The sequence below is a fragment of the Culicoides brevitarsis genome, unplaced genomic scaffold (genome assembly GCF_036172545.1).
Source record: "Culicoides brevitarsis isolate CSIRO-B50_1 unplaced genomic scaffold, AGI_CSIRO_Cbre_v1 contig_4, whole genome shotgun sequence".
Classification (NCBI taxonomy): domain Eukaryota; kingdom Metazoa; phylum Arthropoda; class Insecta; order Diptera; family Ceratopogonidae; genus Culicoides; species Culicoides brevitarsis.
This window is the reverse complement of record NW_026973388.1, coordinates 30,748-58,023: the sequence shown is the minus strand read 5'-3', so window position 1 is coordinate 58,023 and position 27,276 is coordinate 30,748. Positions and strand designations below refer to the sequence as shown.

The following is a 27,276-nucleotide window of genomic DNA, read 5'->3' as shown; positions in this document are numbered from 1 at the left end:
TTATTTGTTGTGTATAAAGACTTAGGGAATTGTTTTTCATCAAATTCAAAAGTTTTATCCAAATAATAGTAAATACTAATCGCGCTAAATATAAACATAATCAATAAAACAAGATAAAATACCATTTCTATAAACAACATTTATAATAAGTTAAATATTATAAATTAAATAATGTCAGAAAAACAAATAAAATTATCCGTCGTCACTCAAGACGAGGTTAATTCAACTCCGATTGAGATTGATGCTTCATCTAAAAATAACATAAAATCAATGAGATTGGGGTTTATAGAAATATCGCATCCGTGTCCCGAATGTAATAACATGGAATTATGCAAAGGACATGTAGGAAAATCTAAACTTAATATTCCGATTTTTAAACCCGCTTTTACGAAAGGTATCCTGTCTCATTTAAAAACATTGTCTTTATGTGGTTCGTGCGGAAGTATTAAAAATCCAAAAGTTATTGATTTATTAGAACAAATTGCTAGAAACGATGACGTAATTCTTCCGGAACATATTAAAACTATGACCAATATAAAAAATCAGAATAATAATAAACAAACAAAACAAAAATGCCTTAATCCTAATTGCGAGAAAGTAAATTCCGCTATACAATATAAGAAAAATGTATTCGAATTTGAAAACGAAAACAAGATTAAAGAAACTATTCAAAATTCGACTATGTATCATTATTTTGAGAATCTTCCCAACAATTTCTATCGCTTAATTAGTCCAAAGAACATCGAATCTCCCACTAAATTTACAGATTTATTTTACAACGAATATATCCAAATTCCTTCTAATCATTGTCGTCAATATAATTCCTATAACGGGAATGTAACAGATCATCTGACTGGACCTATAACAGATATTTTGGCGGCTGATAACGCAACTACGCATAATTCTACGTATAATAGAAATAAAGCCCAAATTCTGTTCGATACTATGGATAGCAACAAGAAAAGTAGTAATTACAATTCTTCGAATAAGAAGCTAAATCTCGCATTATTAACAAACGGTAATGATAAAGATTCTTTATTGAGAAGCTCGATTAATGGCAAAAGATTCTCGGGAACAGCAAGAGCAGTTATTAGTCCAGGAAAATCCTTAGCAATTGGCTACGCAGATACTCCGGAATATGTCCAAGAAATTTTGAGCTCAGCAATCTATTATAATCGCGTGACTGAAAAGTACATTGATTCCGAAATGGAAAAACCAGTCAGTGAAAGAGATAGAAAATGGAAAGATTTCGTAAAGCAAAATCAATTTAACAATAAACCGTATCAGATTATAAATTTGTCCATGAAACAATCAGTGGTTGTTCCCAAATATGGCGATATATTCGAAGCTACAAAAAAGGAAGGAGATTATATTACTTTAGGAAGACAACCTACTTTACACAGAAACAATATCCAAGTCTTTAAAATAAAGAAAGAACATACTTATTCTGCTGATGGAAAAGAAAGAACGTTTGCTATTCCAACTATGGTAGCTTCCTCTTTTAACGCGGATTTTGATGGCGACGAAATGACTGCAGGTGTCTTTAATAATCCCTGTGCGAACATAGAAATGGGATTAATCATGAATTCTAAGAATTTATCACAGCACAGAATGACTGGGACTTTCATGTACGGTTTAGTACAAGATCAAATCGTTGGCGCAAATTTACTATCGCAAGAAAAGGAGATTCCGGTAGAAAAAGCTTTGAGAATTTTGGGAGAATATATTGACTGTATTCCCCTCCCATTGAAGAAGAATTATACTGGAAAGGAATTGATTACCTGCGTTTTCCCTGATCATTTCACTTTGCGAGATATTTTCGATGATGGAAAATTAATAACAGAGAACATAACTAATTCCATGGTTTCACCCAATTCGTATATTTCAATTTTCAATGGAGTAGCGCAATATTACGGCGATCAAGTAGCAATTAGTCTTCTGAATATATTCAAAACAATTATTGAGAATTATATTCGGCATTTTGGTTTGAGTATTAAACTCTCCGATATTATCCCGAAACCATCTATTTTGACTGAGTGTAAATTATTTGTGGAGAACCATATTGCGAAAATCAATGAGAACATTAACAGATTAATTAGGGATATTAACGAAGAAAAGATATATATTAGCTCGTTTAATGAGATTCAGGACGTCAAAGAAGCAAATATAGATGTTTTAAAATCATTAACGGAAAAATTTATAACAGAATACCTTATTCCTACCTACTATGATGACGATTCGAATCAATTACGAAAATGTTATAATATGCGTTACAAATCTGGCCCCGATGAAATGGCTACTATTCTATGTTTTGTTGGGCAAAATAGAATCAATAGCACCAGAATTCCTAATCCGGGAATCAATGGTAAAACAAGCCTTTATGGTAGAAGTAATGATTTGAGCTTAGAAGCATGTGATTTCGTAAAAAGTTCTATGATTTCTGGCTTGACTTATGCCGAATATGCTACTACAATCAAATACGAATCGTTGACACAAATCGTAAATGTAACTTCGGGAACATCGAAATCCGGTTATATGGGTAAACAAATGATAAAAAAAATGTCTGAAATGATAACCAATCATTCGAAATATTTATGCAGCACCAAGAACATAATTAATTTTAATCCCAATACACTCAAAATAATGGTGTCAGATATGGCGAAAGTTGATATTATCGTTCCTAACAAGAAAATGATTTGGTATAAAGATTTATCTAATTTATTCGATGAACATCTCAGTAAATTCTTTGTTCAATTATTCCCCGACGGGCAATTTAATATTTTAAAATCTGTAGATTTCTATCTGAACCTTAACACAGAGATTATGACATATTATTACAAGCAAAAAGCAAAGAAGCGTTCATTTTTGATTGATCATAAGAATAATAAGAACAGAATAAAGAAATTCTTTGACTACATTTCTCTCAATTACTATTTCGATTTGGGGAACATTCACTACGTTTTATATATCTTTTATTTGTATTTTGATCCATCTGGCTATATATTCAAATCGTATAATGACGAAGTAAATCTGTATTTCTCGGATAAACTATTGACAAAAATCTTTAACAAAATTGAGATGAAATTAATCACCTCGATTGATCCCGGCTTTGCTATAGGCTACGAAGTCGCGAATACATTGCAAGAAGTCTGCACGCAAGGTCAATTATCATCTTTCCATGCTAAAAGTAAAGGTAATCAGGAAATTAGGCAAGGAACTACTGATGCTTTTAGAGCTTTGTTGGATTTATCAAAGAAAGAGAAAGAAAGTGAAATCGGATGCTATTCCTATGATAAAACAGATTTGATAATGATAAAGAATTTATTCGAGTATATTTCTTTAAAAAGTATTTGTAAAAATATCATTATACTGGAAGAAGACGAAGAAAACAAAACTGTTTTATATAAATTCAACATCGTTATCCCAATTTTACTAACTAAAAATATCAATTTTAGTATCGTTTATCATATGTTTAAAAACTATTTAGAACAGAATTTTATGATTTCTACTTATTCTTTGTTCTCGGAATTATCCAAAGATAAGAAATTTTTAGACTTTTACGTCCACGTTCACTTTAATTCCAATATAAAACAAGTGAATTATGGATTTGATTTATTCAAAAATTATTTGAAAAATTCATTTTTAGATGGTGTTCATAAAGGAAAAACGATAAATTCCCGATTGAATATCGATGAAATGAAATCGTATGAAATAGTTAACGATGACGATTACGAAATTAAAACTAAAACACTATATGTTTTGCGTCTCTACATCGAATCCATCGAAGATTATAAATATATAAACACAAGCAGATTGTATCATCTTGATATGGCTCCCTGGCACGCGTATCAACTTGGTGGAATAGAATTCTTGAAGAGCAATGCTATTGCTAAAGGCGAGAAAATCATTAATTCGATCAACTATACACATTGCTTACGACATTTCTTCGATTTCTATTTCCTTACGAAGAATCCTTCCAATTTAAAACAATTATATAATAAAAATGAAATCATAAAAAGAGCTAATCACGGTAATGCTACAGTTATTGCCGAGGCGGCTTTGACTCAAACAGTCGATGAGTGTAATGATTTATATTCTTCGTTATTGGTAGGCCATAAACCCAAATTTGGTACGGGATATCATACATTCTACATTAATCCCGAAAGATACAGCGAATTACAAATAAAAAATATCGATAAAAACGACGAATATGTAATTAGCTCAGATGACTCCGATTTAGAAATTTCGGATGGCGACGAAAAAAGTTCGGCCCCAAAAATTATCCGTTCTTTGATTTAATTATTTTTTTATAAAATTTTTCTATATTAAATAAAAATGGTTAAAATTAATTTGTTTTTTGTTTGTTTATTCGCCATTAGCGTGAGTGGAACACATCTCTACTCTAAAATGGAGGATTATGCAAATGTTTTTGGTTCTAGAAATTTGCGTGATAGTAATGAACATCGCCCTATTCATAACGATTTTTATATGCGTCATCAATTTTGGAATAATTTATTCAGAAAACATCATCGCGGAATGGAAGAAGGCAGAAGCTATTTTGAATCAGATCCGAACACTTTTGCTAGTTCAGAAGAAAATTCGAAAGTTAATTCGACTATAGATAGGAATACCACTGATTTATTGGTAGATTCTAAGGCTGAGGTAGTTACTGGAATAGTTACTGAAATAGTTACTGAGGCAGTTACTGAAGTAGTTACACAAGAAAATGAAACGACTACTGATGTAGTTACTGAAGTAGTTACACAAGAAAATGAAACGACTACTGAGGCAGTTACTGGAATAGTTACTGAAATAGTTACTGAAATAGTTACTGAGGCAGTTACTGAAGTAATTACTGATGAAAATAAAACGACTACTGAGGCAGTTACTGAAGTAATTACTGATGAAAATAAAACGACTACTGAGGCAGTTACTGATGAAAATAAAACGACTACTGAGGCAGTTACTGATGAAAATAAAACGACTACTGAGGCAGTTACTGAAATGATTTCTGAAGTGACGCAAAATGAAACAGATTTATCCGATAGCAGTTTCCCAACAGTAATCGACTTATTTCTAGCGAATGAAAATCCAAGAGTTACCAAAGAAATCCACGAAGAACCAGTAAATGTAACGACGCAAGAAAATCAAATCGGAGATGTCTCTATGCTCATTGGTGATTTGGACTTGAATAATGACACGATTTCATTGCCGAATACGTCCGTTCCAGTGTTTAATTTTTCTGATACTAGTGACGTCGTGAATTCTATTTCTCATATCGCGGATGATATTCTACAAAAAAAAGATATGCCTTGGACATGGATTATAGGAGTAGTTATTGCATTTACGGTAGCCGTTATTGGCTTTATTGTAAAAAAATTCATGAAATCAAAACCATATAATAATCCTAATAAAGTACCAAATCATATTATAATGCCAAAATCAACGGTATAATCTCAAAGATTTTTTACAATATTATCAATTTTCTTTTCGATCTTAGGATCAATTACTTTATTTTCTTCTTCATCATTCTCCGATGTATCGGTTGAGAAAATATTCTTTATATCATTGGCAATTGCTCTCAAATATATTTCGTAATTTATACGTTCTTCTCCCGTATTTGTTAAATTCATTCGGTTAGTGAAAATCTTTTTAAAGTCATTGATATTGGAATTGGTGATTTCCCAATTGAAATTGTCTAAAATATCAGTTAAATGTTCTACGGAATCATTTGGATCTCTCAACAATTCGGTCAATGTTTCTCTGTTTTTAACTGGTTTAACGAAGATATATTCAAATCTATCACCGGGCAAAATCTTCTCTTTACATGTCTTATTGTATTCGACGACTAATTTTTTAACGAAATAGTTATCGGATTTATACTTTTTTCTATAAGAAAGAGAGATTGTAAAATCATGTGGTTTAATATTATTTTGGATATAACTATCGATAAAATCGCATTTAATTTGTTTTAAGAATGTTTTCAATACTGCAATCGAATCATCGGTTTCGAATTCTGCATTCGAGAACTTTTTTCTTTCCATCTCTTGGCGTAAAATAGCATAGAATTTTAAGAGATATTTCTTATGAATCAACGAATTATCGCGTCGTGTTAAAGATATTCCTTTGTTTAAATTCTTGATACGTGGTTTAAAACTATTAGCTAAATTCTCGTCGATATCCAAAATGGTTTTACAATCCTTAATAACTTTTGGTTCTGGCTCTGCTGATATTGCTGAATACTTCTTTTTACCTTGAATGATCATTTGGCAATAAATACCTTCGTGTTCTAAAATCAAATAATTCTCGAATATTTCAGAATTTAACCATTCTGCCAAATTTTTACCCAAAAATGTACAAAGTAATACCGCGTATTTTTCATATTCTTCCGGATTTTTATCTTTCAATAACCATAATTGATTGATATTTTTGGGAACTATCATGATACTATCCGTATCGCCGTAAATAATTTTAAGCTCCAAAGGCTGGGGATAACCATAGTTAAAGTTATATGTCTTCTGTGGTTCTAAAAGTTTCTTTGTGATAGAATTTAAAACTTCATCCGATGTAATTTTGAGCATATTGTCCTTGATAATTGCTCCATTCAAATATTTAGTCAAGAAATCTATGGTTTTAAAGCCGGTAATAGTGATTGCTTGAGCTGTGCAAGCACAAGATAAGATTGAATCACTAGTTCCTAAAAATCCATAAATGCTGTTCATAGTTAACTTGATGTATAACTGAATCAGATCGCAATTATCGCTCATATATTTATTTTGCTCCTTGCCATTCTGACCAAGTTCATAATCGGCTTTCAATTTCTTGTAATAACGTCTCTTTTCTCGTAATTTAATCAAGATAATTGGTAAAATTCCTCTGCATTTTTTATTATTTTCGTCGATTCTAGTATAAATGAATATCATATATTTATTTTCTTCCTCGCTGATTTTATAAACAATGCTATAATCTTCGTGATTAAATACGTGCTCGACTGTTGCTTTTGTAATTACAAACTCGATATAACAACGCAAATCGATAACATGAATAAGTTTATCCGGAGAGATATTGAAATTAATCATGATAGATGGGTATAGCGATTCAACATCTAACATGATAACTGGTTCTTTGATAAATCTATCAGTTGGTTGAATAACATTTCCGCCAGTAAAATTTCCTACCTTGAATTTCTTCGATTTTACCAGAAATATTTTATTGGTAATTCCTTCATCTAATAAACAACCTTGTATATTAGTAGTATTTCGATAAAAGGAAGCAATACTTTGAGGAAGGAAATAAAGCTGGCTGAAAATATCGATCTTTAAAGAAAGTGAATACGTGTTATATAAATATCTACACAAAAGCGTATCGTGCACACAATAATCTGCAATCTCAAATATTGTCTGTGATTCAAAGATTTTAGTAGAAGAAATATCTACTTCATCTTTGGTCAAACAAACTGTCTTCATGAAATTCTTTGCATTTTCCCACGTAAATACGGCGTTTGTTTCAAAAACACCATACGGCCCATTATCACTTTCCAAACTTTCTATCTCGATATAACATTTTGAAACATCGCGAGTGCCTTTCTTTTTCAATAATTCATCAAGATCTACGTCGTAAATAGTTTGCTCTGGTTCTATAATATTGTATTTTTGAATAATTTTATAAGGTTTATCATCAATGAAGCAATAATTAGAGGATAATAAAGTAATATAAAATTCGCGAACACGCTTATCATTTTTAAGAGGAAAGTAGACTTTATATCTATTCGTTTTTAAGGTATCTTGCGTTTGATAATGCAATAAATCATGACAGATATACGATTCTAAAAAGTAATTCATTTTTCCAATATCTTTTAAGCTAAAGCTCTTGTAAGTCGGGAAGTATTTCTTGACAAACGAAAACATATCAATGAAGTAGTATTCGCCTTCTATAACTATATTGGAAATATAAGAATTTACCTTTTTATTGTCACTTCTCATATATCTTATCGGTGTTTCTGATTTAAAAAGCGTTGGTAAATAACAAACATTATCGATTCGCTTATCTGACAAATACGAAAATTTACGCGCTAATTGCGGGAAATCATAACTGGAACCATTGAATGTTAAAACGACATCTGTCTCCATTGCTTTAAACATACGAAATAGAAATTTAATCATACCAAGTTCATCCAAAAATACGTATTTTATATTTTCTTTGATGATTCTCAAAAATATACTTTTTTGCTTGATGTTAGATACACCATGCAAATTAATAAGTTTTTGTTTTGATAAATAATCTTTTTCGGATGCAATAAGTTTCTTTATTACATTGCTGATTTCGGTTATTTTATTGATTACTTTACTATATGAATTTCTGACATCTAACGAATGAATTTGCTTAAGATCCAAAGTCTTGAGGTCGATATCGTATTTTTTTAAGCACAAAAATTCATATAAATAATCTGGAAGTCCAAAATAAGCTTCAAGATCCGGTGACGTAGAAGGAATATCAAGAACTTTCATGTAAATATAGCTATCGTGTCTAATAAGATCAGAAAATTTAGCATAAACTTCTGGCAATCTTTTCTTAATCTCGTTTCTGATATGGAAATCGAAATTGATCAAGCAAAATGAAAAACAACTTTCATAAGGACGCGTTTTAATTATTTCTTGATACGCATGGAAATCTTGCTCATATAAACTATTATAGTACTCAATACCACAATGTGTTAAAATATTTTTCTCGCTGTTAATATCGCGAGGAGTAACTTCGCTTTCAATATCTAGCGATATCAACCTACGAGGTACATCGGATTTAAGTTCTATCTTGGTACTAAATAGTTTCTCGATTTGATCGTCGTCGATAAAATGATTATTTTTATAAGAATTTACGGTTAATTTATTGACTTTATAAGCACTGGAAATACAAATGTTATTCAAAATATAGAAGAATCTAATAGGTTTATATTGATTCTCGCAAGAAGTCTCTTCTTTTTGCACAAAATTCGTTTGAAGAATGTACATGTCAGAATAATCGATTTTATTTGATTCCTTTAACTGATTTTCATCCAAGTTTACCGTACTCAAACTTGCGTACTCGTTATAATGTCTAGTACGGGCCAAAGTACAGTCCGGAATTTTATAAGTTTTAATGCCAAAAATATTATCCGGATCTTCTCCGATTGATTTCAACTTTTGTAGTGTTTCATTCTTCCTTATATCATCTTCGGTGTAAATACAGTAGTTATAATTCCTCATGTAAAAATAATGAGTTTCGTGCGTGTCTACGTCTCTAACCTTTAAAACCCAAAATTTTAAGAATTTCGATACCACGAATTCGAAGCTATTCAAGCACTTAAAACTCATTGACAATATCTTTTTCTCATTGAATTTTAAAAATTTATAATTGTTTTCCTCGGATAATAAATCATATCTCTTTTTTTTAAAAGCAAGATAGTTGTAAAGATCATCAACGGATTCTACACAAGTATTGCCACCATACCTGAATGTATGAGGCTCAAAAATACCAACAAGTGGATTGCTGTAAATTCGCATAAACATTGCGGAAATTGTTTTGGAAATTCCCCCTATAACGTTTTGAAAAATTGAATTTATATAACGTTAAATTTAATTCATAATATAAAAATTCATATTTTTAATCATGTTCTCATCAGCAATGGTAGATCACCCGTCGTATTATGAGTTTACTTTTCCATCTATTGATGCTGAGAAAGTCTATAAACCAGATTTTAGGACAAATTCCTGTAGAAATTATATTCTAAAAAGAGGACAAATTAAGCTTATATTGTCTGAGCTTATGTTTTTAGAAGAATTTGTAAAAATCAAAGAATTTAAAAATAACACTCTTACAATTTTGTATATCGGTTCTGGTAAAGGATATCATATCCCGAAACTTATAGATTTATACAGTGAACAGAATATAAATTGGGTACTTTATGATCCTATTGGTCATTGCCGAGCTTTAGAACAACTTAATTTAAAAAATATAGAAATTAATAACGTTAGTTTCTTGGAAGATGATATACAAAAATATAAAAATCAAAAAAATCTTATCTTTATCTCCGATATTAGAACAATAAATCAAGGATCTATAGAACCAAAAACTAAAAATTTATTAAACGATTACGAACTTCAAAACAAAATTCTTAAAGAATTGAAGCCAATGTTTTCATTTGTAAAATTTCGTTATCCATTCCCAGATGATTGGAAACCAGGCTATACATTCGATAAACCTTTAGGCACTGAATTTTTACAGCCTTATACTAAGTATGATTCCGCGGAATTTCGCATTGCTTTGACGCAAAATATAATCTTTGAAACAGTAAATACCACTGAAAAGTTAATCCGTTATGAACGTCGCTTCGCTTATTTTAATTACAAGCGTCGTGTCACGCAACGTGAGTGGGATAAAAAATACGCAATTCATGTTTTAAAACACGCTATGCCTAAGGAATCACTCGATATGAACAACATAAATGATTTTATTTTAGCTCTGAGTAAGAGCTTCACCGAAGTTTTCATTGGTTAAAAAAATTATTCCTTTTTACTGGGAATATAACCAGCAGCGCATTCGGGAATATTTTCTCTTTTTATAAAAGTATTTTTATGAGATTTACATACACTACATAATGTTTTTACGCCGTAAGTTTCCTTGCGTGAATTTCTTGTTACATAGAAAGTGACACCGGGTAAATTATCTGTATTACCATCGGATATTTTTTTAGATTTGCAGCTATTGCACAAAATTTTACGGGAATAAACATATTCATCATTTTCATAAAAATTGCTTACATTACTTTCGGGCGGATTATTCTTTTTTTGTAAGTGCCGATTCCTTGCTTGAATGACCGAAGCTAAAGCTACGGGTCGCTTATTCTCTTTTAAGATATAAACGTCGTTAGCAGAGACGATCTCGGAAGGCGCGTAATATTTATTATTCATTTTTTACTTATTTAGGAGAAAAAAAATTTGGATGAATTATCGAAAATAATAGAAAATTTTTATTTTTAATAATTTCGGACATTTTATCAAATTTGCTTCTATCGATTATTGGATAAAAATGATTTCTGAGATTTAAGAAAAAGTGGAAAATAATCAAATAAGATGTTGTTTCGAAAATTTTATTATTTTGCAATTGTAATTTAGAATGTTCAGAGCACTTTACACACGGCAAAGATTCGCAAATATCGATTAATATTTTTTTCATTTCCTCAATAATAATATTTTGTAATTCTGTGCAAATTTCGTCTCGAGAACGGGATTTGAGATACGCGGAATTAATTATATGAACGGGCTTATTATTGGAAAATATTTCTAAATTCGCTAAATTTTGTATAGCCTCACTACTGGATTTTTTTTGCGCAAAACATTTCTTAATTTCTTCAATTTTATTGAAAACTGCCTCTATCGCTTCCAAATAATAATAAAGGATGCAGAAAATTAGGAACCAAGTACCACGGCCAAAAATATGGGTGTTCATTTATTTATGTTTTTTGTTAAAAAGAAACGTCGTATTTTTCTAATATAAATGGAAGTAATTAATATTCAAGATAACGTATCGATTAATAACGACCCATCTTATCAAATTTTTTCTTCGTTAGCTGCGAATAATTCCAACAATGATTCATCTATGGCATATAAAGAAATTTATCCCCCGTTACCGCCTGCTTCGGATATTTACGACACTTTATCTTTAGATAATGAGGGCATTAATTTCGACCCTATTTCTGAAAAAAATGATGCCGCGCCGATAGTATTTTCTAATACTTATAGTTCAGCTGGGACGGATTTTGAAAATAAATTAACAAAATACCCAAATATTAAAGCTTATAATACCAAGCATTTTATCACTTGTAATTATTATTTTGACGAAATTTTCAATAGTTATTTCCCAAGTATTGACGACGAAGGTTTAGCGTTCCAAAATAATGTTGTGTTTAACAATAATGATCCCCGATTTGATGACAACGATGGCTACGATCCGTGGCTATTTTTGAAGTTTTCTTATCTACCTTGGCCAAAAGAAATAAAATACTTATATTACACTAATTTAACACCAAATAAGCAGATCGCCAGACTTTCTTACTTAACCAATGTTTATCTAAATCTTGTCTTTGAGAATTTCAATTTTGCTCCCTTTTTGCGAATTGGTTATCACGCTATATATCAATTAGCTGGCGTATTAAAGCGAGAACCCACTTTGGAAGACATAAGAGATTACTTTCTTGATGAACGTTTCATTTTAAAAAATGGAAACAAAGAAATTTTCCATCGAGATAACGAAACTATTGAGCGGGATTTCAGTTCACTTCATTTAAAAAACATATTCCGAGTTCCCTTTAACGCACATGATCAATCAAATCAACCAACAGATTATCAGTATAAAGACTTTTATGATTTTATTCCTATTTGTTTTATCCCTAAAAATACTCCGAATTATACATATATTCCAGATATTCATGATAAAGCCTATTATAAAAAATTGCATTTGTCCGATATCTGTTTCCATAAAAAAAATTGTCATAATTCATGGTGTTCTACTCATAATCCCAATATCAATTCGCATAATGATTTTAGAATGAAGTCGCACGATCCCGATAATGAATCACTTGTGACCGAGGATGAATTAGGCGAGAGATATCCTATTCTTAAACATCTAAACTATTGTATCAATAAATAATTTAATGCTTTTAAATAGTAAAAACATGTATAAGTTAAATAAAAGTGATCAAGAAAATACGAAGTTGATAAAAAAATACGAACATCTTCTATTTCTGTTACTCCCCAATAATCACAATTTATTTCAGTTATCTGATTTTAATTTAGAAGTTATTCGATTCGGGCAAGCAAATTATAAGAATTTATTTTATAGCCTATATCCCGTTTACAAACTTTATTGGAAAGATGCCGTTCTTTATTCTCGGATTGTTAACAGGCAAACTATCATTTCTTGTTCAAAAAAAGTAGAAGAGGGAGGAACTTATTATAGTTATTTGATGGATATCGCCTTGTATAAAGAAAAAATTGACGAAGTCGTTGTGCACCCGTATGAAGAAAATAGAAGCGATTATTATATTTATCTTCCTTTTGTTAATCTTTATTTCACACACGAAGCTTATAGTTACTTGTATTTACATGTTAAACACGTTATCAAAGAAGATAATATAAAAGAAATAGTGGCCTTAGGACTATTAGAAGCATGTTCTAAAATAGGAATCGGTAGTATTCCGTTCGAACAAAGAATAACTAAAGATAATTTTTATAATTTAAAATTTTCTAAAATAGAATTAAAATCGCTATTTATAAAACCTCAATTGGAGATTTTCGACGCATGTATTAACGGAAACGATATTCTTTTAACTGGAGGAACTGGTATCGGGAAAACATCACAAATTCCTAAATTATTCTGGTGGTTTAATTTCTTATTCGATGGCTTCGATATTGATTTTGATAATTTAAACTTTAATTTAACTAAAATTCAGAACGATCAAATACAATTTAGACAAACAGTCTTATCTTTACCGAGGAAAGTTCTTATTCAAGAAAATGGGCTAAATATCGCGAGAAGTTTGGGCTTCAATTCGATTATAAATTCGCCTCTTACTTGCAAATTTCAAGACGTTAAGAAAACAGAGTTTCATAACCCAAATGTTTCTAGATTCCTGTCTTATTTTACTATTACGGTAAATAGAAAATTAATTACTGATAATGTTAATACCGTAATTTATGACGAAATTCACGAACATGATCAATTTGCTGATATTGGAATCGCAGTGATGAGAAAAATAAAAAAGAAAAATAATATTCGTAATTTAGTGCTTATAACGGCCACGGTCACGGATGATCTAAAACGAATTCAGAGTTTTTTACCAGGTATTAAGCATATTCATATCGAAGGTGGCACCTTATTTAGCATAAAATCACATGATTTATCACCCGTTTGTAATCTGCAAAATAATTATCAGAATTTGAAAAACATAATTAATGAATTTTGTTACGAAAAAGGTAAATCGACTTTGCTCTTTTTACCTACTATTTCTATTATTCGGAGGATGATGATTCGATTAAGAAAGGAATTATCGTCTAATTATGAAATTTTCGAAGTTTCTAGCGAGACAGCTAAAAGTAATCAAATTAGTATCGTAGAGCAATTCTCGCTTTATAAAAATAAGCATATTATTGCTTTATGTACTCCTATTGCGGAATCTTCATTGACTATTTCGAATGCTGTCGTAGTAATTGACACTGGTCGGTACTATTTAAAACAATTTTATAGCGGCTCCATATTTTATATTACGAAAAGCATGATGGAACAAAGAAAAGGTAGAGTCGGGAGAATAAGGCCGGGTGTTTATATACAATTATTTAGCCCAACGTTATTGGATACTAATTTCAAAAAAATTGACTATGAATTCTTGTTGCCTTATATTATTTATTGTTATGTATACAAAATTGACTTCGAGGATTTATTTATTTTACCAACTCAAATGAGCAGAATTAAGAATACCATTAATTATTTTAAGAAAAAGGGAGTGGATTTATATAAAAACCATTATAGAATCTATAATATCATGAATCGTCATAACTGTAATTTATTGGAATATATCATAATTTATCTCGGTGATGAAAAAGAAGAAATAAAGCTATTAGATAAAATAGATAGTGGTAGCGCCGATTACGTGTTGGATTTAATAAAGCAATATCGATCACTTTTGTTAAAAATAGCCAAAAAGATGAACATAAAGTTAAAAATCAATCGCGTAGAAAAAATAGTCGACAAAGAAAATAGAATTCATAACATCGCGAATGTGAGTATCGTAAATTATTATGAGAACATGCCGAATTTTAGAATTGAATGCGATACACCGAATCCTAATGGATTGTTGTTGTCGGAAAATTGCTGTATTACGAAATTAAAATAAATGTTCAATATTTGGACTAGACAATTCCAGATTAAGTCTATGGAAAGTAAGATGATCGGGTCCAAATCTAGCTGGTTTCTTACTATCTTTAACATCATTGATTACTTGTTCGTTAATTGGTTCGTTAACTATTTCGCCACCAACAGAAAAGTCTAAAGAATTATCTTCGTTGCCAAATTCGTTGCCCGTTTCAGGGAGGGAATTTTCTTTTAAGACATTTTTCTCGCGATCGAAATAAACAGTTAAATTTCGGAAAACAAGCTTCCCGTATTTTTTATCTGACTTAAACGTGTAAATAACTTTATTATTTTTTACAAATCTCGTTATTAATTTAGTTATATTTACGGCTGTATCTTTATGAATAAAGGTAATAATACCGGATAAATCAGTAATTTGATATTTTTCATTATTCTCATCCAAGTATAACTCAAAACGAAATACCTTATCTTTATACTCTAAAGTGTGGATTTCTAATAAAAGATGTTTGTTGTCTTGCTTCTCGCCATTAGTGATTTCTTCCGTGATAATATCTAAAACTTCATCTAATTCGGTCAAATACGCGTGTTTTCCAATAACTGTTCTACTTCTATGAGGAAAAGTAATAGATGACGGAATAGATTCTTTCATCAATACAGTTCCATCTCCGGCACCATAATCATAAACACATTCTATCATCATAGTGTTTAAATCTACGTGATATTCTGTGCAGGATGGTGTATAATCTTGCATCCCTGAAATAAATAAATAATCCACATTCAAATTCGGTTTTAAAGATAAATACATGCGTTTATATTCAGAGATTTTTTGTAAATTTTCGTCGCTTATTCGGTTAGATTTTAGGATCTGTTCAATTGTTTCTTGTGATTTAATGATTTTTCTAGTACGAGAATCAATGAAAATGTTACTGATATTGTTGGGAATTAACTGCAAAATAGATTCGAAACATCCTCCTTTAATGATTGTTTCTAATTCCGCGGGATTAAGGTAAGTTTGCTTGTATAACCCCAAAATAGTCGAAAGAGCTTTATTAGAGCCATTAATAGGACATCCAATAGTAATATATTGCTTAACTCTAGAAAAATTCGAATTCGGTCTCGTATTATAAATTTCTCCTTGCGCAAGATATTGGTGAGCAATAACACCGCCGGCACTATGGGAAATTAAAATAATATCTTTATTACCCACGTGTAAATTATCCATCTCTTCCGCGAATTTGTTTACTGTTTCAGGGAATTCTTTTCTCCAATCGTATGTAAAAATATAATAATTGTTCCCGACCAGTTCCTTGATTTTTTTAATTAACAGATCATTATTCGGCATTAATTTTCCCAAAGTAAGATTTTTATCGGATAATTTTGTAACGGAATCTTTAACTACTTGTGATACATTTTTGCTTGGATTTTTATTAAAAAGCGACAAGTTACTAAAGAATGCTTTGAATTTGTTATTGAAGAATATCTCGCAATATTTACTAGATTCCAGTGGCCAGATTGTTTCGTTTCCCTTCATTAAATGAGTGGAAAATAATCCGGGTAAAAAGACGATAAATTTGTTATTTTTTTCGATTTCCATATTTATTAAATAAAAAAAAGCTATAAGGAGTATAACACATATTAAAAAAAGATAAAGAATATTCAAGTCTTGAAAGCGGTGTTTAATTGTTATTTTTCATTTCTTCTTTGATACTATGAAATGTTTTAAAGTTAAGAGTAATGATTCCAGATTTAATGCATAAAAGTTTAGAAATTACTCGCTTAAGTTCTTCGATTCGAATTTCATTTATATTTGGTTTATTAAATTTACAATCTACGTATATTTTCATATTAGGATCTTGATTATAGATAGAAATCGAATAGATATCGGCATCTAAGATTTCTGAATTATTTGTTGATAAAATTGTTAAAAATCTGATAATAATATATTCAATAGGAGTGATATTGGAAGCGTATTTTTTATCAAGTGAATTCTGAAAGATACTATGTTCAAATGTATTTTTTGTTATTGGAATTTTATAAGTGAACCTTACTCCTCCGTTTTTCATAATATCAGGAGCTTTTATAATATCTTCATAAAATGCTTCTACATTATGGGTTGTGAGAGTAAGTTGTGTTTTAACTTGTATATTTTTAATATTGTCTAAAATCGAGTTTAGACCGTTTTTATTTAAAGGAATAGTTTTTTCATTATTTTTATGAAATTTGAAAGTTTTAGGATTCACGTCATACGTTTTATATATAATAAAATATGGTGAATTTATGTCATCAGATTTTTCGAAATATTCACTAAAACTATCAAAAGTGTTAGTTAATTGAAATACAAATGCTTGTTCCATCTTGGAACTAAAATAAATGTCTTTGGATTGTTTTTAGTTAATGTTTTCTGTATTTAAATTTCATTATTTATTGATCATTCCAATACTCATTTAAACTCAAAAGTTCTTTATCGATTAATGCTTCATTCTTATTATAAAATTGTTTATTAAACTTGCCATATCGAGATATAATACACCAATCGAACTGTATATCATAAGACATGTTGTTTATATAATGATTAAGTAATTCTTCGGATAATATTTGATATTTACCAATATAAAAGAAGCCAAATATCTTGATTAAAATTAAGTGGTATTTTGAGTGAAATTTATATTTATAGATCGAAATATTGTTAAAATTTTCATGTATTTTTGTTTCTACAAACACTGTTAAATACGCGGGCACCTCGATATTCAGTTTATAATAACAGTAAATAGACAATAATAAATCTAAATCTAATGAGGTTAAAATGGAAGCGCTGTGTTTGGCATCTACTGTATCTCTATCGCGAATAAACATATATTGGATAATATCCGGAAATTCGGTTAAAAACTCACTATAATTTATATAGATGTTATAATCACAAAGTTTTTCGTTCATATATCTAATTTTATAAAAAATATTCTTTATGATATTAAAATTTATACGACACATTTTGAGATCTATATGATCACAACATATAATTATTTATATTCGTTCGTTATTTTTTCAAAAATAAAGCTCAAAATAAAAACTGAAATATTATATTTACTTATTCGGTTAAATAAAAGGTTACTTAAATTATACTATAAAAATGGATTCCCATCACTATCGTTTTAACGACGATAATCATTTACCCGTTGTTGTAGATAAAAATGGAAAGAGAAGGAGTCGCACTCCAAGATTCATCCAAACACATGGACACGTCAATGCAGAGAAATCTACTGAGAAGCCTGTTCTAATCACAGATCATTTTGAAAGCGATTACGACGAGCCGAAAAATTTGGAAAAGAACATAGAAAAAATTAAAAAATATACTAGTGCAAAAAGCTTTTTAAAACAAAACAACGAACGAATGTATCTTAGCAGAACTCTTGGAACATTCGGAACAATTGATAAAATAAATACGTATATTGGAAACATGGAAGACGAAATAGGAATCCAATTGAGTGAAAAGAATTTGGAATTCGAATTTGACGTAAACGAAAGATTCTTATTTATTAGCAAATATCCGAGAAAAATCATTTTTTACGATTGTTTCAGTCAACAATTGTACACAATTAAAACTAAATACGAAATAAAGAACGCATTCTTCATAAAAGTTAAATATTTGGTTTTGTTATTTGATGCTACTACTCTTCAATCTACTATCGTTCGTATCGAAAATGAATCCGAAATGGAAGACGTGGGTGCAAATAATTTATCTGGCATTGGAATTCCTAAAGAATTGATCCCCAAAACAAGTCAAAAGAAGAAAATCGTTTTCAAATTTCGAGCTTGGGATATAACGATGAATGATTTGGCATTGGTGTGTGAGATGAATAATCCTAAACCATTGTTATTTTTGGAAGCGATTGAATATTTATCGAATAATGCACAATTTGTGCTTCCTTACGATATTAATCCTCTTAAAGAAAAGCGAATAACAAAATATCAATTACCCGCATTGGATTTGGAAAAGTTACCAACATTTAGTGGAAAACTTGAAGGTGTCTGTGCAGAATTTCGTACAAACAAAGTCTTTTCAATATTCAATTTATTAAAAAAGAGCACTGATGTATGTTATTTGAATTTGGATAATGAAATCGAATATTGTATCAATCTTCGCGATCAATCCGGTGGCGAAACGGTCCTTAATTTCAAAAACATTTCTGATTTGGTAACATTTATGGACGAAATGTTCTTCGATATTGTCAGAGAAATGGTTTCTTTCGTATATTAAAAAAAAAATATTATATCTTTACATATTAAATGAATTATGGAGAACAAATATTCAATATCTTAAAACCCCAATTATTACAAGGAACTATTATTTTATCAAGTAAATTTACTAGCAATTTTTATCTTTATTCGCCAAGTTCTATAAAACATTCATCGTTTATTTATATCAAAAACAATAAATATTATAACGCTGAAATATCAGAAGACGGATTTAACATTATACCTTTAATAGATTTTTTTAATCAAAGACAAGTATTTTTTTTTTTTACTACGAGGATTTAAATAAAATGCATAAAACAATGGATTATATAATGGATTATAAAACAACGAAGTATGGTTTTTTAAATAATACTGAGTACTGTTTTCATTTGATTTATACTCTATATAACAGAGTCGAAGATTTTAAATATAAAAAATTAGATGAATTCTTTCCATATTTCGAAGTTTTTGGTATGAAATATGTAAATTCCAATGCTTTTTGTAAATCAAAGAAATTCAAGCTTCAGTTCGGGATAATTAATAATAAGTTATTGTATTTTTAATTCTCCTTTATCAAAGCTTGTTTCTCATCCAAAAATGACTGAGGTTCCTCGTTATAACTCGTAGTAGTACTAAAAATAATAGTCTTTTCGATATCTGCCCCAAAAAAACCATCTGTTTTAAAGTGTTTTTGGACAAAATATGAGCAACGTATAACACAAGGCGTGTCTATATCCGAATCATTTTTTAAATAATTATATAGCTCCGAAGACAGTTCTTTTAAAGTTTCATACTCAGTTATTGCTTTATTTTTTAACTCCCTGATTAAATCAATATTGATTATCTTGCAATTACTGTTATTGGGATTTTCGCTTCTCGTATTAAATTCGTTGTCTAATTTGGTTTTTAAAGAGATATTAAGCAAGTCGGTGAATAAAGCACGTTCGACTGGTTTTATTTTTTTATCAAGACCTAAACATTTGTCTAAATAATCCATAAATGCGTTATTGAGTTTATTCCGAATCCCGATGTCACTACTATTTAAAGTTTCGTACGCATTTTCTTTGTCTTTTTTAGTTTCTACATCTCTTTCTTTAATTTCCGCCGTTATTAAATTATATATCACGTATTTAGACATTATGAGAGAAATACGATTGAATCCAAGTATTTATTTTAAGAATATAAATTATATTTTCAATTTACAACCGAATCAATCTGAGCTAAGTTTATCTATGATTCAGAAATTATTTAAAATCCATAATATCCCTTCTCCAAATCCTCAGATTATGGATAAATTGTACGAAAAATACAATACGAGAAAACTCACGAAAGAAAATATAAAATCCAAAGATCTAGATTTCATGGCTTATGACGTAGTAACTACAGCAGCTCTATGTGATTATTATGGTTTAAAAGAAGATCCGAATAAATTAGATATCGAATTAGTTTCTAAAGACATAAAGGAATTGGATTCAACTGCTAATCCCATCAAAATTATAAACAAAATATATGGTTATACTGATAATCAGCACGAATATCCGACATTAGTGTTTATTAATTACTTAATTTCCCAATCTTAAATCTTAACTTTTATTGAAAAAAACATAATAAAACAATAATTATATTATTATTTCAAAAAATGTCGTCTATATTGGAACAGATACGTGCCATTAAAGACAAATTCGATATTTTAAACAAGAATGCAAAGTTAAATTTAAATATTTGTAACAAGGTGGATTTATCCGACCAAAATGATGTAAAAAATCCCTTAGTATGTGAGTTAATAATTGTAAACATAAATTCTAAAGCCAAGTCTCAAAGAAAAATCGATTTAGGATTGTTGATGACACCTAAACAAAAAAAAATGAATATCGCTGAATATATATTTATAGACATTAATGAGGGAGCAGAAGTAAACAGTATTTTAGACATGATTGATATGTTAGATAATCATGATTTATTCTGGGAATTTAGATTCCTTAATTTTCCACATGGATACATTGAGAAAATTTTGGATCAAAGAAAAACTTTAGAAAAGGAAACAAAATCTCCCATAATGTTCTATTTTTATTGATTTTTATTATAGAAAATATCATCGCAAGACATTGCTAAATATCCATTTTTGCAAAATCTGTAGGCGGGCAAATCTTCTGCTCTAATGTTTAAAACATGTTCTTTCGTTTCAATTAGCCCAATATTTGCGTATTCATTATTATCTGATAAAGTCGTAAAATGTATAGCACACATGAAAGGAGAAATTAAAGATTCAGCAAAAATTACGGGAGATATCGCATAATTATTGAATCCGGGCATTTGCTTTAGAACATTGAAGCAGAAATAAGATAAATAGGAAATAAATTGGAAATTTTTAAAATAATAATTAGATTCAGTAACTGTTTTGTTATATGCCGTGGATCTAAAAAAATCTTTTTCGGTGACATTCTGAAAATAATTGAGATGAATCGCTATATTTTTTTTTAAAGCATTAATGTTCCGTTCAAATTCAACATCGTTTACTTTGCTCGTACTATTTACGAAATTCGACGCGTATTCATACATTTTGTAAATGTCGTTATCTTTTGATGAAAGTCGCAAACCTACGTCCCGGGGCTGAGGTCTAACACATAAACCCAAAGAATCAGAAGAAATATTGTACAGCATTAATGATGCATTAATCGTATGACAATCACATCCCCAGTGAGGACGTTCATGAAATAAAGATAAAGCAATCAAACAAAATGAAAAACGGAGAAACATTTATTAATAAAAAAATAATTATTTATTTTTTATATATTTCCGCGTTTATAGATCCTCTTTGTAAATTGCCACGGAATCCATTGTCTTCTAAAATCAAAACAGTGATAGTAATTTGATTATAAGGCTGAGTGATTTTTAAAGGATAGCAAATTGGACTATTCGAGATATAATTGTATTTATCATAAACACCAGTGTAAATTACTCTTTCTTCGGTATTGGGCTGTGTTATCTTGATAATAAATACGCCCGTTTGATTCGAGAACACGAGTCTTAAGTCAGAAATTTTAAGATTAAAAAGTATCATATTTGTCGGCAATGAAAAGGTAATTACTCCAATATCATTGCATTTACAACTCTGTTCATGGGGTTTGGCATAACAATTTTTCATAATAGCGAATGAGCCAGAAAAATAGCTATCGTAATCTAAATATAGTACGTTTTTTATCCTAGTTAATATAACCTCGAAGGAGATTAAAAACTCAGATATTTTAGCAGGAATAAAATTCATTTATTAAAGAAAGGGATTAATAAAGATTCTATTACACAGTTGCGAATAGGAACAATAGGAACTATATTGTACAAATAAGTAATCGGATTTAATTCCAACACAAATAGCCCCTTAATTTTAATTTTATACGCATGTTCTAAAATATACTTGTATAAATTTAATTGCAAAAGCCATTTATTGTATTTGGTATTTTTAAAAAACTTAGTGAAGTCACTAACTTTCGTAATAGGAGGAGGATGTATTGAAAAAATATTTTTTGTATTATACTTCCAATCAAAAATAATATAATTCGTATCATCGGGTTGATCATTTCTAATATCGTCATAATCTATAACACATTCTTCATCATTCGGAGTTAATCCCATTAATATGTGTTCCATATAAATATTTAGTGATTTTTGATAAATATCGCTAGTAGTCGGGGAATATTTCGACTTAAAAACGCAATCAATTCTCCCGTATAATCCATTATATTCGAGAGCTTTTTCTATTAAATATGGTTCCCAACAACAATAATATGATAAAAAATTCAAAAAAGAATAAAAACTATTCCTCAAAATAAGTTTTGTTTCGTCTTTGTAACTATTTAGAAGCTCTTCTAATGAAAAATCCATTGTATTTTCTAAATAATTTTTTATCATATGATGAAATACATCACCGAGAATTGAATTATATTCCCAATTATCGTGCCATTCTTTATAAATAAATTTTTCTGGATGATCGTAATATTTGTATTTTTGATAGTATTTTGTGGACTTCCAATGCGGAGAATTAACTATCTGAATGCTCTTTTTTTTTAAATCTCCGAATGGGAAATAATAAGCAACTATCTCCGTAACTGAAGTTGTTTCCGTGGCCAATGCACACTCCATTTTGAATTTAGTATCGAATATATTTTACAAAATAAATTAAAATATTTTTTTTTTGAAATATTAAATTAATCACATAAACAACCTATCTTTGGAATATTTATTTCCGCAATATTTCGAAAATTTATTAAACTTTTATCATGGCAAAAAATAAAATCAAAACACTCACACAAGAAGAACACGTGTTGTTAAAGCCGGAAATGTATATCGGATTAATCGAACCTACTTTGAAAGAATGCTTTGTTGTTAATAATGGAGCCATTGTTAAGCAAAAAATTCTCTATTCACCCGGTTTATATAAGATTTATGATGAAATTGTATCGAATGCTTACGATGCTTATCTGAATAATCCCCAAAAAGTAACTGAAATAAAAATTAACACAGAAAACGATAAAACCATATCTGTTTATAATAACGGAACTCATATCACTTTAGATAAAGATGAGAAAACCGATAAATACCTAATCACTATTATGTTTGGTACTTTATTGAGTAGCAGTAATTATGACGAGAACAAAGACGTAGACACAATCGGGACTTATGGTATCGGTGCAAAAGCAACTAACATTTTTAGTAAAACTTTTAGAGTTCATATCTATGATTCGGAGAAAAATATAGAATTTATTCAAATATGGAGAGATAATAAAAAAATCTGCGAGGAACCCACTGTTTCTACTCCGGCTAAAAAATATAAAACTTCGTTCACTAAAATTAGTTTCCTTCCTGATTATAAAAGATTCGGTACTGAAAAACTAGATGATAGCATCAAAAGTCTAATAGAAAAAAGACTCTATGATATGGCCGGATTGCTTCCTATTAAGATTTATTACAACGATGTCCTAATTAAGTGTAAAAATTTCAAGGAATATATCGGCTTTTATACCGATAAATCATTCGAATTCATGAAAACAAATAATTACGAAATTGGTCTCCTATTATCCACAAATAAAGGCGAGCAAATTAGTTTTGTGAATGGGAACTACACTGTAAACGGAGGAATGCACACAGAATACATCTTCGATCTTATTCATGATTTTGTTAAAACAACTAGAACAAAAACAGTAAATACATCTTCGATTAAACTCCATCATATCAAAAATAATGTTCAACTATTTCTGTCAGTGAAAACACCTAATCCAAAATTTAATTCGCAATCTAAAGAAGCTCTTGTCTCTAAAACTTCGCCATTATCGACGAAAGATATAACTACTTTGAATAACATGATTAAAAGAATAAATTTATTGGAACAACTTGGTTCACTAGAGCAAAATAAAAACGACGCAATATTAAAAAAGATGAGTGGCAAGAAAACTAAGCGAGTAGAGATCCCTAAACTAGTTGACGCGATTAAAGCGGGAACATCAGAGTCTCTTAAATGCTCCCTGATTTTAACAGAAGGAGATTCAGCAAAATCTTCTGCGTTATCTGGCTTAGCGGCACTGCCAACTAAAGAAAAAGAATATTATGGCGTATTCCCACTTAAAGGTAAAATGTTAAATGTTAGAGAAGCCGGATCTAAGAAAGTCATAGAAAATGAAGAAATTAAGAACATTCTTCAAGTTATGGGATTAAATACCTCGAAAAAATACACGGATTCAAAAGAATTATCTTCTCTCAGATATGGAAAAATATTGATTATGACGGATCAGGATTTAGACGGATCACATATCAAAGGATTAATCATTAATTTTATCGCCTACTTTTGGCCCGAATTATTCAAAAGAAAAGATTTCTTAAATGTTTTCATTACTCCGATATTGAAAATCGAGTATAACAAGCAGACTATCGTGTTTTATTCTATTTCTGAATTCAAGAAATGGCTCGAAAAAACAAAACCAAAAAGTTTCAAGGCCAAATATTATAAAGGTTTAGGCACATCAACAGCCATGGAAATGAAAACATATTTTAAGGAATTGCGCAATCATAAATACATTTTCAAATACAACGAGAATGATGAAATAGAAATCATCAAAGCATTTGCTAAAAATCAGGCCGATGAACGCAAAAAATGGATCACCGAATATCTAAAAACTCATAAAGATGATTCAATTCTGGATGATACAGCAGACGTTTACGCTGATTTAGATAATGATAAAACGATTACTTATTCTAATTTTATCAACAAGGAATTGATTTTATTTTCTATTCATGACGGGTTCCGCTCACTGCCGAATTGTATTGATGGTCTTAAACCTTCACAGCGTAAAATTTTATATGTTATGTTGGGCTCAGAAAATACAGAAAAGCAAACTAAAGTAGAGCAATTAGCTGGCGAAATCTCATCGAAATCCAATTATCATCACGGCGAGGCATCGTTGAAAAAGACTATTGTTAACATGGCTCACGATTACGTTGGTTCAAATAATATTAATTTATTAGAACCAATCGGCCAATTTGGTACCAGAACAGCCGGCGGCGAAGATGCTAGTGCAGAAAGATACATTAATACGCGTTTAAGTAAAATCACCAGATTAATTTTCAGGAAAGAAGATAAGAATATTTTAGAATATTTAGAAGAAGAAGATACAAAGATTGAGCCGAAATATTATTTGCCTATTATTCCGATGATTTTGATCAATCCCAATCGAGGAATTGCTACGGGATGGTCTTCTTTAATACCGAATTATGATCCAATCGAAATTATTGATGAAATCATTCAATTATTATGTGCAAGCAGTGGCTCAAAATTAGCAAAATCCGTTACGGAATTTATTCCATGGTATCGCGATTTTATGGGGAAAATAATAAAAAATCCTACACAGCATGATTCTTACATGTGTTTTGGTAGAGTTTATGCTAATCCGAAAACTAATCAGCTATTTATCGCCGAATTGCCTATCAAAGTTTGGACTACTACGTATAAAAATAAAGTCTTAGACGAATCCGAACATGTTGAATTAACAGATGATTATAGTAGCCCGGAACAAGTTGCGTTCTTAGTACATTTGAAACCCGAATCTAGGTCTTTACTTTCAAATCCGAATTTATTATTTAAAGAATTCCAGTTATCTAACATGATTAGCACTAAAAATATGCATGGTTTTGATAAAAATTGCGAATTGAAGAAATATTCTAACATTAACGAAATTATCAATGATTTTATGGAAATCAGATACGAATATTATATCAAAAGAAAGGCATACTTTATTGAGAAATTAAATTTAGATCTGATAATTCTTAAAAATAAAATCAGATTTATCATGGAATGCACTGATGAGGGAAAAGATCAATTGAAAATTAATCGCATACCATTAAATATGGTCATACAAGAATTAGAAAAGAGAAATTATTTCAAAATTGAAGACGAACCACCATTCAAATATCTGATAGAAATGCCCATTAAACATTTATCACGAGATGAAATTGATAGATTGACTAAATTGTATAACGAGAACGAAAAGTTCTTAAACAGATATAAAGCTAAAACGGAATTAAATCTTTGGAAAGAAGATTTAGAAGAACTTAGAAAATCATATCTGGAAAATTTTAGGCCCAAGGATAAAGATTTACTAAAGGTGCTCAAAGATAAAAGAGATTTTGATGCCGATAACTTTGAAGAATTACTATATGATATTACGCATCTTGATTCTAAAAGTAAGTCAAGTATTTCCGATAGTCGTTATTTTTTAAACGATGATTCAGAATAATTTAAAATTTTAAATTGTGTCCATCGATAAGACCTTTTTTATAAATACGCATATAATAATTGTTATTAAATTTTGGTGCTTCATCATTTTTGAAAATCATGCACTCATAAATATATTTCAAAGTGTTACTGAAGAAACCATTTTTTGTACAGTTTCTAGTTAGTTCTTTGTCATTATCTTTGTTTAATCTAGCAAAGAATCTATCGTAGCAAATTAAATTCTTTTTATTAAAATTTTCATCGTAATATTTCTTTATTAATCCCAATAATGTATTTTTTTTGTTATCAATGGCATATAAATATTTATTCGAGAGGTTTAATAACACCGATTTCTTCAAACCATGACCAGAAATTATGTT

At 29.7% G+C, this 27,276-nt stretch overlaps 1 protein-coding gene across 1 annotated transcript; it reads left to right on the top strand.

Moving 5' to 3' along the window:
- The first annotated feature begins 24,566 nt into the window (after positions 1–24,566).
- On the top strand, positions 24,567–26,918 carry LOC134836260 (DNA topoisomerase 2-alpha-like). Its single transcript, XM_063851477.1, has one exon. The coding sequence runs from the start codon at positions 24,567–24,569 to the stop codon at positions 26,916–26,918; it is 2,352 nt and encodes a 783-aa protein (XP_063707547.1).
- The last annotated feature ends 358 nt before the right edge of the window (positions 26,919–27,276 follow it).